The 14,160-nt window shown below is 40.2% G+C and overlaps 1 protein-coding gene across 7 annotated transcripts in view; it reads right to left on the bottom strand.

Moving 5' to 3' along the window:
* Positions 1-3,464: 3,464 nt before the first annotated feature.
* Positions 3,465-14,160, bottom strand: part of LOC117962447 (BCAS3 microtubule associated cell migration factor-like) — a 172,755-nt gene continuing 162,059 nt past the window's right edge. For 6 of the 7 annotated variants that reach the window (XM_058997808.1, XM_034907479.2, XM_034907480.2 and 3 more), the window contains exon 24: positions 3,465-4,926. In XM_058997808.1, coding sequence (XP_058853791.1) covers positions 4,778-4,926 — 149 coding nt within the window. In that variant the 3' untranslated portion in view covers positions 3,465-4,777. Of the gene's footprint in view, positions 5,049-14,160 lie in introns of all 7 variants that reach the window. The other variant, XM_058997809.1, reaches the window with a different exon arrangement.

Raw genomic sequence — 14,160 nt, 5'->3', positions numbered from 1 at the left:
TAAAACTCTTCCTGTGAAAGAAATGGATCCACATTATAGAAGAATGTGGGCATTAAACACACCGCATCAGAGGAGCTTTGCTGGCTCACTGGCTGAGGTTTGAGCATGAATACTGTAGCAGGCAGGGCTGCTGGCTATGGGGATGCTACAGAAGAAGTGGGTCTGACCTCATTCAAATTTGAAAGCGTTTCAAAACGAAGAGCGCTTGCAGAAGTACAAAGGGAGCAGCGTTTGCGACGTTTCAGTTCTTTTTAAATCTTTTTGAAAATGCATTTCCTGGTGCGTTGCTTTTAGGTTGTGAATTGATTTTAAATAGCTGACTAATCACTAAAATAGTTCTTATTCGTTTGAAACTGTTATAGTTGTGACTCATATTTGCTCTGTAGAAATGTGTTCAGCGCTCTGAGAGGACTAGGTCTACCAGCTCTATGCAAGTGCAACGCTGCTGTTTTAATTTTATAGGGAATAGATTTGACTTTACTATCTGAAGATCTTTTAATTGGAGATTAAGGCTCCAGGCAGAGCAGGGCTGTTTTTCTGAAGGCACTTGGAAAGAAAGAAAGAAAGAAAGAATCCACAACAGAATCATGTATTTTTGACAGAGCCCACGGCAGCAGGAAAGCACAGTTGTGTTTGTGTTTGCGGTGGACAAGGGAAGTGGGAAAGGGGAATACAAGGTTTGTTGATTGCTGCTGGGCTTGTGCCAGGCACCACCCACCAGAACATTTTCTTTTCTTTTTGTATTTAAACAAAAAACAATAAAGAGTCACGCAAGGACAACCCCAACATTTCTAACACTTCCTTTTTATTTGAAAGGGGTTACCGGGGTGTCTTTTCCAAACTAACCCTGGAGAGGCCACTGGATTCAGCTCCCTTACTTTCGTACCTTGAAGGGATCTTGACCAGCCGTCTGTGATAATGCCTGCCCGCTTTCTTATGCATTTTCACTAAATATGCAAAAACTGAATTTAAACAGCTGCTAGGGAAACACAAGGGAATGGGATAGTTTATACAGGATGTGTTTATATTTAAATAGCAGAAGATAAAATGTGAAGAAAAATGTAAAAATAGCTTGCAACACTTGCATTAAGAAATAATACAAACACTAAACTAAAAGGGGGGGGGGGGGGGGGTTGAATCCCCACCTCTTGTTACATTGTTTCCAGTATTGAACAGTCCATTGCTGCTGTGAGCGATGCAGCATGGTAACAATGTGAGGACATTTTTACATGCCTTTTTAAATGCATCTTATTGGACCCATATGCAGGTCGAACACACTGGCTTTCTAATCCTTTCACAGGTGAAAGAGGATTTCAGAAGAAACAGTGTTGCTCTTTCATCTGAAACATTCAGATCTTACTTGTTAAAAAATGGCTTTTTACACTGTTACACAGGGTCATGTTTTTAAAGTGTTTTCAACAAGGTAAAACGCCTGTTCATTTTTAAGAAAACTGAACTAATCTACTAAGTAATCCAAGTTCTTGTAAGCACTCTCACGGTGTTTCTCATTTTGTACCATTAACGTGATTTTTTAATGAATGGAGGAAATGGTTTGAAAATGTGGACCAGTCTTACTTACTTACTGATTTTACTCAATTTGGTTGCAATGCTTCCAGTCATTTTATAAGAAGCCTTAAGACAAGAAAACACTTTGTTTGTAATGAAGATACTAAGATATAGTGAGACACAATCAGTTTTTATTATACTACCCTGCTCATATATTCATAATAAAAAAATGAATAAAGAGATGAATGATATACTGTGATATGATCCAATCAGATGTTTTTGAACAGGATCAGATGCATTTCCTTCATAGTGGATTAACTCTGCAAGCACGGATCCCAGAGGAATTCATATTAACTCTTTATTTACTTGATAAAGGGGATTATTCATTTAAAATGCAGTTATTGTGAGAGTTTGGTTATGTTTTTCTTGCCCCATTTAATCACATCTGTGATGTATTTATTAATTCTGATTCTTCCATGGAAATTCAGCTAGTTTGATTTAAAGTGTAATCTGGTGGTTGGGGGAGACAACATAATACATTTATGTACTTAGGGTGTAAGAAGACGTCGAGGGACAGGAATGGTTATTGAATTTCCAGTTCTGCCGCAAGACATCTACAAAGATACTTAACAAGCTGCTGAGCCCATTTTTTATGTCAACTTACTGAATGGTCAAGGCAGGATTTTCAACTCTTCTATTCATAGCAAATTTCGACGAGAATTCACAGATTTCCAGTCTTCATCCTTAATACTTCCCTGACCCGTGTTCCACTTGGCATGGTATTTATCTGCAGGGCGTTTTACTCAATGTGTGTATTATTGGATTTCACAGAGAGGGACTGTATGTATTCAGGATTACGCTTTTGCACCTATGAGGAATACCCTGGGAACTGGTATGAACCGTGGAACAGTCCTACAAGTGTGTCTCCTCCCTCTGAACCCCTTCGCTGTGCCTTTCAATAATGTGCAGGAGACGCCTTCTTATTTTCCACTAGGGCACATCCTGGCCCCTGCAGCTATTGAACTACCCCCTGGACTGGGGGGCTGTGATGGAGATCCCACCATGATCTTTATCTACAGGAGCCTTGACTGGACTTCGTAACCATTTCATTAGAACCATAAATGCATCGGTACCCAAGCAGAATATGGGGAATTTAAGTAAACTAGTGATTTCATTTTCAAGGTATGGCTAGCATGAGGAAGCCTTTCGATGAGTCTTCAACATCCTTTGAACAGCAGAAGAGTCGCAGAACAGCCAATGATAGACGTGGGTGAAGGTTAGAAATAGAGGCGATTTGTACCACCTCAGGCTTATCAAGCAAGTGCAGATCTGTGTCATTGTGTAGCTTCAGTCATGGAAATGACATAGAACCATAACAAAAATCCCTTTGACATTTATCTTTTAGTTTCTCGCAATACAGCACAGTTCTATAACCCCATTGTTTCACACTTCTAATTAAAGAAGTAAAGCCTGGTGCACAAACCTGTATTTAAAAAAAGATAACATTCTGGGATGCAGTCCTTTTTAAATAACAGGAGAACAGAGACCACAAACTCTTAAAAAAAAAAAAAAAAAAAAAAATATATATATATATATATATATATATATATATATATAAACTCACCCACTGAATAATGAACAGCGGAGAGATTGCTCCAAGATTTATTTCCCCTGCTTGTTCTCCCCAAGTGTTTCCCAGTGCCATGATCATTATATATAAACCTTATCTATCATATTCCATAATGCTCACATTGCCAGGTTCATATTAAACAATGCATACACATTTTTATTTTGTTTTCTGGTGTCAAGGATATGAATCAATTCCAACAATTAAATAAAGTGTGAAGAAGAATAATAATGTATTGTGAGCGTGGCCCTGTATGGATGAGATCTTCAGATAAATCTGAATGTGTGGAATAAGCCAAAGTATAGAAAAGAAAAAAATATATATACAAAACTGGGTATTAAACGTTTTATTGCAAGTATGCTTGACAAACATAATGAAATGCATCGTGTTTTATAAAATAAAAAATACTGTCCTTTTCATAATGATCAATAAGCTGCATCACAATCCCTCCAGTGAAGCTGAATAAACGCAGACCCATTGTATTGTACCAGACAGGTGTGCAGCCTCACACTGCTGCTGCTCTTAAAATACACACGTTCCATTCCTATTTGAATCGTCTCCCTCTGCAGAGTCCTGGAAGGTGTGATTTACTTTCCCTGTTGGAAATGCACGGCTCTTAAAAGCTGTAATATGACGAGTGTTGGTTCGGAATCCTAGAGAAATATTAGAGCAGGAAATAGCAAGCATTGTGTACTAGCTGCTTCAACCAAGTACTAGACTTCCGAGGGGACGTTCTGACGTGGTCTGAAAACGTGAGCTATCCAAACACCTGCCAGTTTCACAATCTTCTGACTCCAGAAATGCAAGCAGCCATGATGCGAATGCAGGCAGAGCATGGCACCCGGGGTGCTTCTTTATACCCAGGTCAATGCCATCCACCAGCCTGCATCTTAATGTTACAGGCTACACATTCTGATGGGTACAGTAACAACTAGTAAAGACTACTGCACCTGGAATAAGGACACAACATGTGACACTACACCAAGCCCGTTTTTCTTTATTTAATGCTAATAATTAAAAGCATGTTCAACAAACTCTGACTTGAGACTTTGATGGAGTGAAAGTGGGAAGATATGAGCTGTGAGTAGGAATGCTGCTCCCACAGTCCCGAGAGGGCAGCATCTTTCAACGATTCAATGATAACTGGACAATCCTCACGCCCCTCCCACTGAAAGAATCGCACCAGTCAGAGCTCTTCCAACCAATCCAGCCATTTCCTTTATACAAAGAGCCCATTATATTCAGATTTCAAATAAAATGCAATTAAATTTAAGGTGAGCCTAACTAAAGTCAGCTAGCACTGAGCCATTACATCTTAAAAAAAAAAAAAAACTAAATAAGCAATGCAGTTAATTGGGTTAGGTCTTCTATTAAATATCCTAGCTGTGTTTTTTTAAATTTTATTTTACTGTACATGACACAAGCTCCTAACAATCAAACCAGAAGAAAAACCCTGGCAAGGTTTAAGTGGACCAATGGTAAACATGTAATCCTGTGATCATCCTCACTAAGCGGTCCACAGTGTCACACGCCTAACTGAGCGACTGGTGGGCCGCTGAGGGTGGTTACAGTTACATGTCAGGATTGTGGAGCTGGAGGAATTTTCCATTAGTCACATGGCAGTTTCCTTGTTAGCACGCTCATTTAAGGGAATCCTGTGGGGTACAGGCTGAGGGGCTGGCTCTCATTGGTGGGGTAAGGCGAGTGGTATCCCTCAGAATTGCGAGGAATGCTTCCGCTGGTGGAACCGGAGCTGTTGCTGAGCGTCTCGATGCTTCCCTCCCGCTGCAGCTCTGCAGATTACAAACAGACAGCAGGGCGATGGTTACTGTTCATATATTAATACAGCCAGGCCTCCGCACAGCCAGAGCAGCTGCTGAGCACACTTCACTGGAGCTGCTTTCCTCTCGCCATTCTGGGGGTTCAAAAAGAAAAGGTTAAAGATACAATACTAGTAAGAGAAACACTGAGCACATGTATAATACAAGAGCTTTATAAAATGTTTCTAAAGAAATGTTTTTGATATTTCTGTCTGCCTGTCCAGAAGAAAGCAGCTTCACAGACAGCATGTCAGAAATGTGCAAGTCCTCCTGAATCCCACTCCCAATACACCACGATTCACGAGAGAGTTACACAAAGTCCTCACAGTGTGCATTTGTTCCAGCCCGTTCCAGGTTCAGACCATTCCTCATGCAGGGGCATAGTGGAGGCACGAGAGATGCACGAATCCACAGGTAAATGGGTTCATTGTGTTGCAAATTCTCTTGTCCTCTATAATGGCACGTTATATATTTTTAAACACCTGGCAAACTATATGCTTTCCTATTTTTTTTTTTTTAAATGCAGTAATAAATCCCCTTGCTTACACAGTTTTATGTGTCAAAGTCACATTTTATTGGTCTCCGGTTTTATAGTGAAAATACGCGCTGTTTTCAGCTTGCATTAATGCCGTGTTCACCTCAGACCAAAGGATTTCTTTAAGTAATTCACTGTTTTCATTGTTTGTGGATTGTAAGGTGAGTGCACTAACTTTACAGGTCACTTGCTCACACGCCACGGATTCAGATGGAGTCCAACACATGTAAACAATGGGATTAGCTGCCATCCTTATATAATGTACTGAATCCTTTTTATAATATATAAATAGGGGCATGCATCAGTACTTGTAGAGTAACAGATAATATTCAGCAAACATATATATATATATATATATATATATATATATATATATATATATATATATATATATATATAGCTTGCATCAGACTACTCTAGGGAAGCCACATGACCATTACCCACTTTGTATATTGGAGTTTCATTCAAGCCGAGGTTCGTTCCGCATTATAGCAACAAATCAGAACCTCTTTCCAGATGCATGCTTTGGACACAAGCGTCATGTGAGCCCACCTACAGGCAATCATATTAGTTCTGTCACAAGGCATCTTCAATGGAGTAAATCACTGCCTTACCAAAGCTGAAAATATTCAATGCATACACTACGTACTGCGTGTGGGAAGTACAATACAAATACAAATATAAAGCAGGGCTGCAGCACTGTGGATTTGCTTTGCACCCTGCAAGCACTGGAGGAGTGATCTGGTCTGATTTCTGAAGCAGAACTGTGGATAGCATTCATTTTCTGCCTGAAGGGAGTGTAACGACTTTGTTTCTAGTGAAGCGGTTTAACCTTTCCTACTTGCATTCATAAGCTATGCTGGCTCTTGTAGTAAAGTTTCCTGGACTGGAGGGGGAGGGGTGTGCGCGTCGAGGAGATGCAGTGAGCAGGTCTGCTTCATCTCAAACATTATCATTATCAGAGCCATGTCATAATCTTTATCAAATGCCTTTTAACATCCAGATCTAAACACACGCAACTTGCAAATCTTATTTGCAATTTTTCTTTTTATAAAGTACCATATAAGATTTTTCTTTTTCATTCTAAAAGTACCATTACTTGAATGGAAATTTAAAAACTGTCGTCTTTTTTTTTTTTTTAATCCATTCTGCACACAAACAAGTACTTCACAGTCTTCTGTAATTAAGGTCTCAGAGTAACAGCTCAGCCTCTTGCATTCCCCTTCCTCTCTATGGAAGCTGCAACATGTTATTGTAAAAACATCAGTTGGATGTATAATTGGTATTAGATATTCAAGAAAGAGTTTTTGTTAGTGAAATTAATGGTGAAGCATCAAATAATACCACCTGATTGGATTCTGCATTCAGAGAACTCTTCAGTGTTCCACTCTGATTTCTTATTTTATTTCTGAGTGTGACTAAAATTTCCCTGCGTTCACTTTGAAGCTCCTGAAACATAAATCCAAGCCCGCAGAGGAAAAAGCACTTCATTTATCTCCCCCCCCCCCCCCCCACAATTGTAAAGGTATTTTTCTTTAAACCTGCATCGAATCCAGCTAGCTGCCTAACTGAATGTAAAAGAATTCTTGAAATGTCTGGTGATTTGAAACATCTTTCTCCAATGAAGGATTGTGGTGGCTGAGGTAGATTGAACTTAACATTAAGAAGAAACAAAATAAGGATCAAAGCAAACAAAGCCTCTTAATCAGTATATTATTGCCAGTGTAACTGCGAGGGATACGCATGCAGTCCCAAATTCTACCTCCTCACTCTCCCATGAGCGGAGGAAGTTTAAAAAAAAGCAGTAATTTGAATCAGAAATGAGCGGCGTGACCCACGCTAATACGATACTTCTCCTGTCTGATTTTTTTGTTTTAATCTCACTGTGCTCACAGCTGGCTTTGGTTAAATGTCTCGCGTCAGAGTCCTCTCTCACTGTGCAGCAAATCACTGGCGAGATGAACTTCAGCCTGCCTGGTCTTCAATCAGACAGCATCACATCGCTTTATTGCAACGTGTGCAGGGGAGCGAGTGTCACTTGGGTGAGCCATCAATTTTGTCATGCCAAACAATGCCTTGGCTCCAAAGTTTGTGACACCAAAAACAAAATCTGCCTTCTAGTGCATCACAGTAGGAGTGTACTGCGTGAAACTGGATGCTGTTGGTCATTTACATCTAAAAGTATCAGACTTCAGATCCAGGCGAGATGTTTGTGAAATGACGAACGCTGGCTTCTGACGGGTGTCTGAATGGATTCAGAGGCTGCCTGGTTTCAGCTCTATAAGTTGAAAGGTTCTGTATGTACCCTGAGGTGTACTGATCATCCAATCTAACATAACAAAGAAATCTAAACATCTTTCCTGAGCACACTACAATCCTCTGTGAGTGTCGTGGTTCATTATAGTAAATACTTCAACACATCCATGCTGGCTGTATTTGGAGCTAATGACCAAAAACTCACAAGCCCAAAGCAAAAGTGGTGCTTTTAGGATACTGAGCGAACTGAATTAGGGCAGAATGCTTAGGTTTCAGTCGTGTTTGTTGCAGCTCACAGACTACAGACAGCTCTTTTAAAATGTAAACAGCTCAACGCATGCACTGTGATCTGATAATTGCCATTGATGTTAATCCCCTTGCCAGACAGCATGCAAAGGGTAAATATAATCAGTTTAATTTGAAAATCTAAAGAACGCTGTTTCTTCTCAAATCTACGCTCACCTGATGAAAGTTGAGAAGCTTGTTTTAGTTACTCACTGTAAGCATGGCCAGCACGATTCCAGCAATTGCAAAAGCTACAGAAATAATCTAAATGAATTGTGATGCTGACTCACATTCATGCTCAGTTTATAGTGGCCAAAAAGAAAGTTTCAGTTTGTAAGCTGGGCCCAGCACAGTACTTTGTTGAGACCTGGGTTATGATGTTACAATGGAACAGAAAATAGAACAGTTCTTTACTGTTGCTGTCCTCTTAGTATTTGAGCGTTAAGAACACTTTCTGTTCTCATGAATGCTAGGCAGCTCATCACTAATCTAAAACAAACACTATGCTTTGCAGCACTCTTCCTGGGGTCTGTGGGGGTCCTGGCTGGGTTAGCTTAACTGTACCGTACCCAGCATGGCTAGAGTATCCTGGGTATTTTTAGCAATGCGACTTGTCATTCTCTGTAATAAAATCAGACATTCAGGATCTGATTCGCTTCTTTAGATGCTAAATGAGAAGGATTTCGTCAGATTTCAGTAGCTGTGATCGTGCCTAAGCTACAGAGACAGAAGAAGGAATATGAAGCCAAGTTCCCCTATGGGTGTAGGTCACAGCGTATATAGCTTTAGGAGCAGTTTTTGTATTTTGCATTAAATGCATTTCAACACATACTGTACTGTAAGGTGTGCAGGAAGGTGAAGGTTGACTTGAAAACATCTTGACATATGAGGCTTAAGCCTGAACATCAGGGGCTTGAAAGGGTCACCCCCAATATTCCTCCTGTATCAGGTTGTAACAGAACTTCATTTAGCTGATTGCAACAGAGGGCCTTTGCTTGCAGTACATTATTCATTTAGAAAATGGCATAGTTTGCATACTTCTTGCATATTTGTTGAATATTAACAATAGGTGGAATATCTTCCTTTTTTTAATAGATCCTAAATAAATGCATAAATCAGGTAGTAGTTTTTTTTTTTTTTTTTTTTAGCAGTTCCTCTGACACTGTTTCTGTGGATCAGCTGAATAGAACAGGGAATACTGTGGTCAAGCTGAATTAAATCACACGCTGGTCCTGTCCTAGGAAGGTGATTGTGGGAGACACGTGACTCGCACCAAGCCAACACGATGATCAGCTGAGTGGAAAGAGTCCCAGAGAGTTTCAGATCTCTAAACACACAGGACTCGTCTAGTCAGAGCCATGCTGCACTGGAAGCATGTTTGAGCAGATGAATGTTCTTAGAGACAGCTGATTCTGTGGCAGGCACAGCTTTGTAAATTAAACTTCTCTATTAATACAAGTTTTGCCATCTAAACTTCAATTAAAACGCTTGCCAAGATCTCCCCTATACACTTTGATTACACGTCCTGAACAGTGACACAACTCTGTTGCTGGCAAGCTGCAAACCCGTGGTACTGCATTCAATCAGAAATGAAGTCACAATTCCTATACAATTAACAGAAAAAAATCACCTTCTTCTGTGTGAGAGTATTAATCAGCTGCTAGAATTAATGGAATTTGACATTTAAAAAGCAGCATGTGCAGATATACAACATGTGCTGAACTGTAAAAAAACAATAAGCTAAACATCAGGCTTCATTCAGTTTCATAACAGAATGAGACACGACTCCTCTAACCACTATAAAGCCTTCCACACATGTAGATAGTCCTCATTAAAAAGTAGAAATATGTGAACTATAGTTTGATGCCTGGGGGTGATATACAGTCGGTCTTTGTTGGCTCAAAACACAAGCCTTCTGCAGGAATCCCTCGCCTCTCATCTTCCACTCTCATTTAAGACTTGCTTGCTGCTGCGGTACTTGGAGCTGTCACAATATTTTATTGGACAGCTTTTGCTGGTGGTTTCCGCTGCACCGGTCCTGGAAATTTACGTCGGGTTGATGAGTTTGGCGGCAGTGAGAGCTGAAATGGGAGCGCTATACCAGGAGAAGCAGAAGCACCAACACTGGAACTGAAGTATAAAGAGCAAGCAATCGTCTAGATGCATAAGCAGAGCAAAACTCCTTCAGACGTGCATTGTTCGGCTGCATTAGAAACTTACTGAACAAAGCTATGCCATTCTTTTTTTTAGATAGATAGTCTACTCAATGTCAGAGTGCTAGTTTAAATGCGTAAGATAAGGTTTTGGGTATCTGAGCAAATAGCTGTTAAGTAAGGTGTATGTTATGATACTACAGTGTACTACCCCACATGTTCTTACCCCTAGACCTAAGCCCTCCATATCGTATATAATCTCTAATTGAAAACCATTCTCCATTTATCTCCGTTCCTGCTGCTCCAACAGTCTCATAGGCTTAGCCAGTGCATTTTACATATCTTTAAATGTGTTGCCCCCTTTCCCACTCTTTCTTTCTCTCTCTGAGGCTCTGCATTCTGGATGGCTTTCCCTTAAGCAAGCTGTTAAGAGCAGTTTCAGAAACTGTCCACAAAAAGCCCATTTGCTGGCAGGTCAGGGATAAATGATACAATGACATCCCAGCTCAGAGTGTCAGCAGAGGCAGCTCTGAATACAGGAATTCTTCTTCATCGTCTCACACTGTCACAGCACATTACACTCAAGCTCTGGGCTTGCTGGAGAGAGCGACCCTGGAATGAATGGGTGAGTGCTGAGGGGAAAAAAAAGAATCATCATTGTGGTCTTTCACACTCCAGTCACTTTTCATAGCACCATACTCTTCAAGATCAGCTAATGTCACTTTTTTTTTTTAGCTTCTGTGTTGAGTGTGTTTCAGTAATAAAGTGCACTTCTTTCTGAAAGCAGGGGAAAAGGAAAGCCTCAGGGAATGTGACAAAATGATCAACTCATATATTTCAGGAAAGTATCCAAAAACTGCGGCAGTACACAGACTCTCTCCCATTGGGACAGTGATACAGGGCTTTCCTAGAAAACGATGCACTGAGAGGCTGCTACTGGGAGCATCACAAACACCCAGAGGAGAGGTTTACAACATTAAAAAACCTCCATTAGTGTGCATTTCATTATCAACCTTTTAACCTCCTGAGACTAGAACAAAGCAGCAACAATCTACCGTCCTCACTGCGCTTTGCACAAAGCAGCGCGTGCGTTCATGATTTTAAAGGGTCTGGTGCAGTGCAGTGTTAAAAACATTACTGCTGGTGTTTGGGGACACAGTGCAGATACAGAACGACTCCAGTCACAAAAGGGGTAAAACGATGTGCCATCAAATACATACTGTACTTGTGCAAACTGTGCCATCAAATACATACTGTAGTTGTGCCTCATTGCACATGCAAGTGATCCCTATCATCCATGACCACATCTAATCCAGTCCATCAGCTCCAGTCCCTCACATTCTCAAGCCCATAGGAGTCCGACTTGTTGGAGAAGTGTATAGAGAGGTCCAGCAGCCTGGCAGGCACCTCTTGGAGTCAATGGTAATGTTGTTCCACATTGCGCTGATCTGTCCCACACCACGCCTGTGCAGCGTGTCGGCTGGCCAGGTGATTGAAAAGCATAGTAGGGGAGCCAGCCTAGTTCATTAAATGATAATGCTTGATTTAAGATAACTTTCTTTCTATAATTTATCATCAAAGTACTACAATTAGCAAAATAATGACCGATTGTACAACAACATGAAATCATAATAAAAGCAAATCGCTTAATGGCACAGACCCAATTGTTTGGATTTTAAAGTTAGATGTGTATCAGTTATGGAATAACGAGCCACACACACACTATACATAATATCAAGGCTACCACTAGCTCAAATAATCACAGCAATTTGCACTGATGAATATGAGAAACACTTTCCAATTTAAACATGCTGTATTTCAATATGCCTTTGTCATTTAGCACGCTTCACTAATAAAGGGGCTTTTCATACAAAGCGTTCTGGAAGCTGCTTAAAAACCAAAACTAGCCTGTAAAATCATACAGTATTACACCACTGGCATTAATATACAAATGTTTCAGCCATTTCCAGACCACTTCGTTTTTCTATAACTAGATTGAAACGGCAGCAGAACTTGACTAATGGAACAAGAACACAATAGCCAAGCTTGTGATGGGTTTCATAGAGTTTCAATGCTATGAATCCTACTGATAAAAGACAAGATGTGCTGATAACAAAAGGGACAAAACAACTGGCTTGTACAGCCTTCCTAATGCACTGCCAGCACCCTTTACCTTCATGGCCAGCGCTGGAGAACCATTCACACCCACACAGAGCCTGGCATGCTTTCATTCAATGCACTGTGACAAGCATGTTTAAAAACCATACTGCCTATCCTGTATGGTTATGTAGATGCGATTGTGAATATCTCACACAACGAGCATGTATTAATGAGCCTTTTCACAGCTTCATTATGTGCATGCAACGCCACTGACATAATAACAGTACCAAGAACCTTGAAGCTTTATCATCCACAATTCAGTATTTTATATAAAGGCAATCTAAAAGCAATTGATGAATATTTTCAAATACAACTGCAGCGGGTAAAAGGCCACAGAGTACATCAAGGTTATAGCTAAATGATAAAAGGAGGCTACAGACAAAGGTTATCAATATAAACTTAAAAAGAAAATACCTGTGTGTGTTTGTGTCTCAAATATTAAAATGCAGAACAGAACACACATTTCCATTCATACCTAGATGTTCAGCTCCATAAAGAATCTGCTGCAATCACAATTACTGTTTCTGCAGGCTAAAAACTGTATTATTGTAACTTACATGAAAAATACTACGAAAGCATGAAACAAGCAGAGACTACAATCAGCATTTTACTTCCAAATTATTTCTTTTTTTATCCAGTTAGAACCACACCTGTCATTCTATTTAAATAAATAAATAAATAAAATAAAATAAAATAAAATAAAATAAGGAATTAAAACATTTGTGACATATCCTATTTTAAAATATTTTACTATATCGGAATAGAAGTGTGTTTGATGGAAACCCAATTTCAGGACGTTTTTTGGCATGTTCCTGGTAACGTGTATAGGCCAGCAGTGATCAGAAACAGCATTATAAGCATATTACACAGAGATTAAGGGACCATGTACTATACCTGGCTAAGTACCAATACACAATCAGATTTACAACAGGATGCTGCGGAAAAATCTAATTTCTGAAAGACTGCATGTCAATCGGCTCCAGTAAAGCACTGCTCTCTCTGTAACACTGTGGAGTAAAAACACAGCACAATACAAGCAGGGAAACATTTCCTACAACATGCAGTCTTCGTTTTAGATTTCACACTCTCAATAAATAATGTCAGCTTCTGTATAAAGGGCTGCCAGCAGATGAGCCTGTCTCAGTATGGAACAGACTAAGGGAACGCATGTCTGCTCAGAATGTAAAAGAATATCACTGGCTTGCCATGTGAACTCTCAGACGACACATCTGTGACAATTCACATTTATCACGGGAGTCTCGGCACAGCGCACGATCCTGTCTATACAAAGCAGCAGAACAGGTGGACAGGGCCACAGCACACTGGATTTAAGGGGGTTACAAATCAGACTGACTGATAGGAAGGAAGGAAGGAAGGAATCTGCTAATCAAGCTTCTGGAACACTGGGCACCGCGTTGTAAAGAATACGACTGTCAAAGCGTTCTAGAACCTTGTTACAATAATGTTCTTATGGATTCTTCTCTGTCCCTGTTTTTCAAGCTGCTTAGGAAGGTAGAACATGATATTCAAATCGAATGAATTGGTTCACCCTACTCAGACTGCTGTAGCTCACTCTTCTCCATCTCTCTCTCTCTCTCTCTCTCTCTCTCTCTCTCTCTCTCTCTTTATTTCTTTACATAATTGTGCTTGTTTGTCTCTGCCCAGTCCTTTCTTTATCTGGAAAGGGTTAAACCATATGTTTACCACAAAGCCCTGGGGCTGAGAGTTGAATGTAATGTGATCAGTAATGAATTTTGTGTTACATTAGGCTGTATAAATGGACGGACAAGCGCAGACAACAAGTGGCCAGGAGTCGGA

This window comes from Acipenser ruthenus, chromosome 24 (assembly GCF_902713425.1).
Source record: "Acipenser ruthenus chromosome 24, fAciRut3.2 maternal haplotype, whole genome shotgun sequence".
NCBI classification, from domain to species: Eukaryota; Metazoa; Chordata; class Actinopteri; order Acipenseriformes; family Acipenseridae; genus Acipenser; species Acipenser ruthenus.
This window is presented reverse-complemented; position numbering and strand designations above follow the sequence as displayed.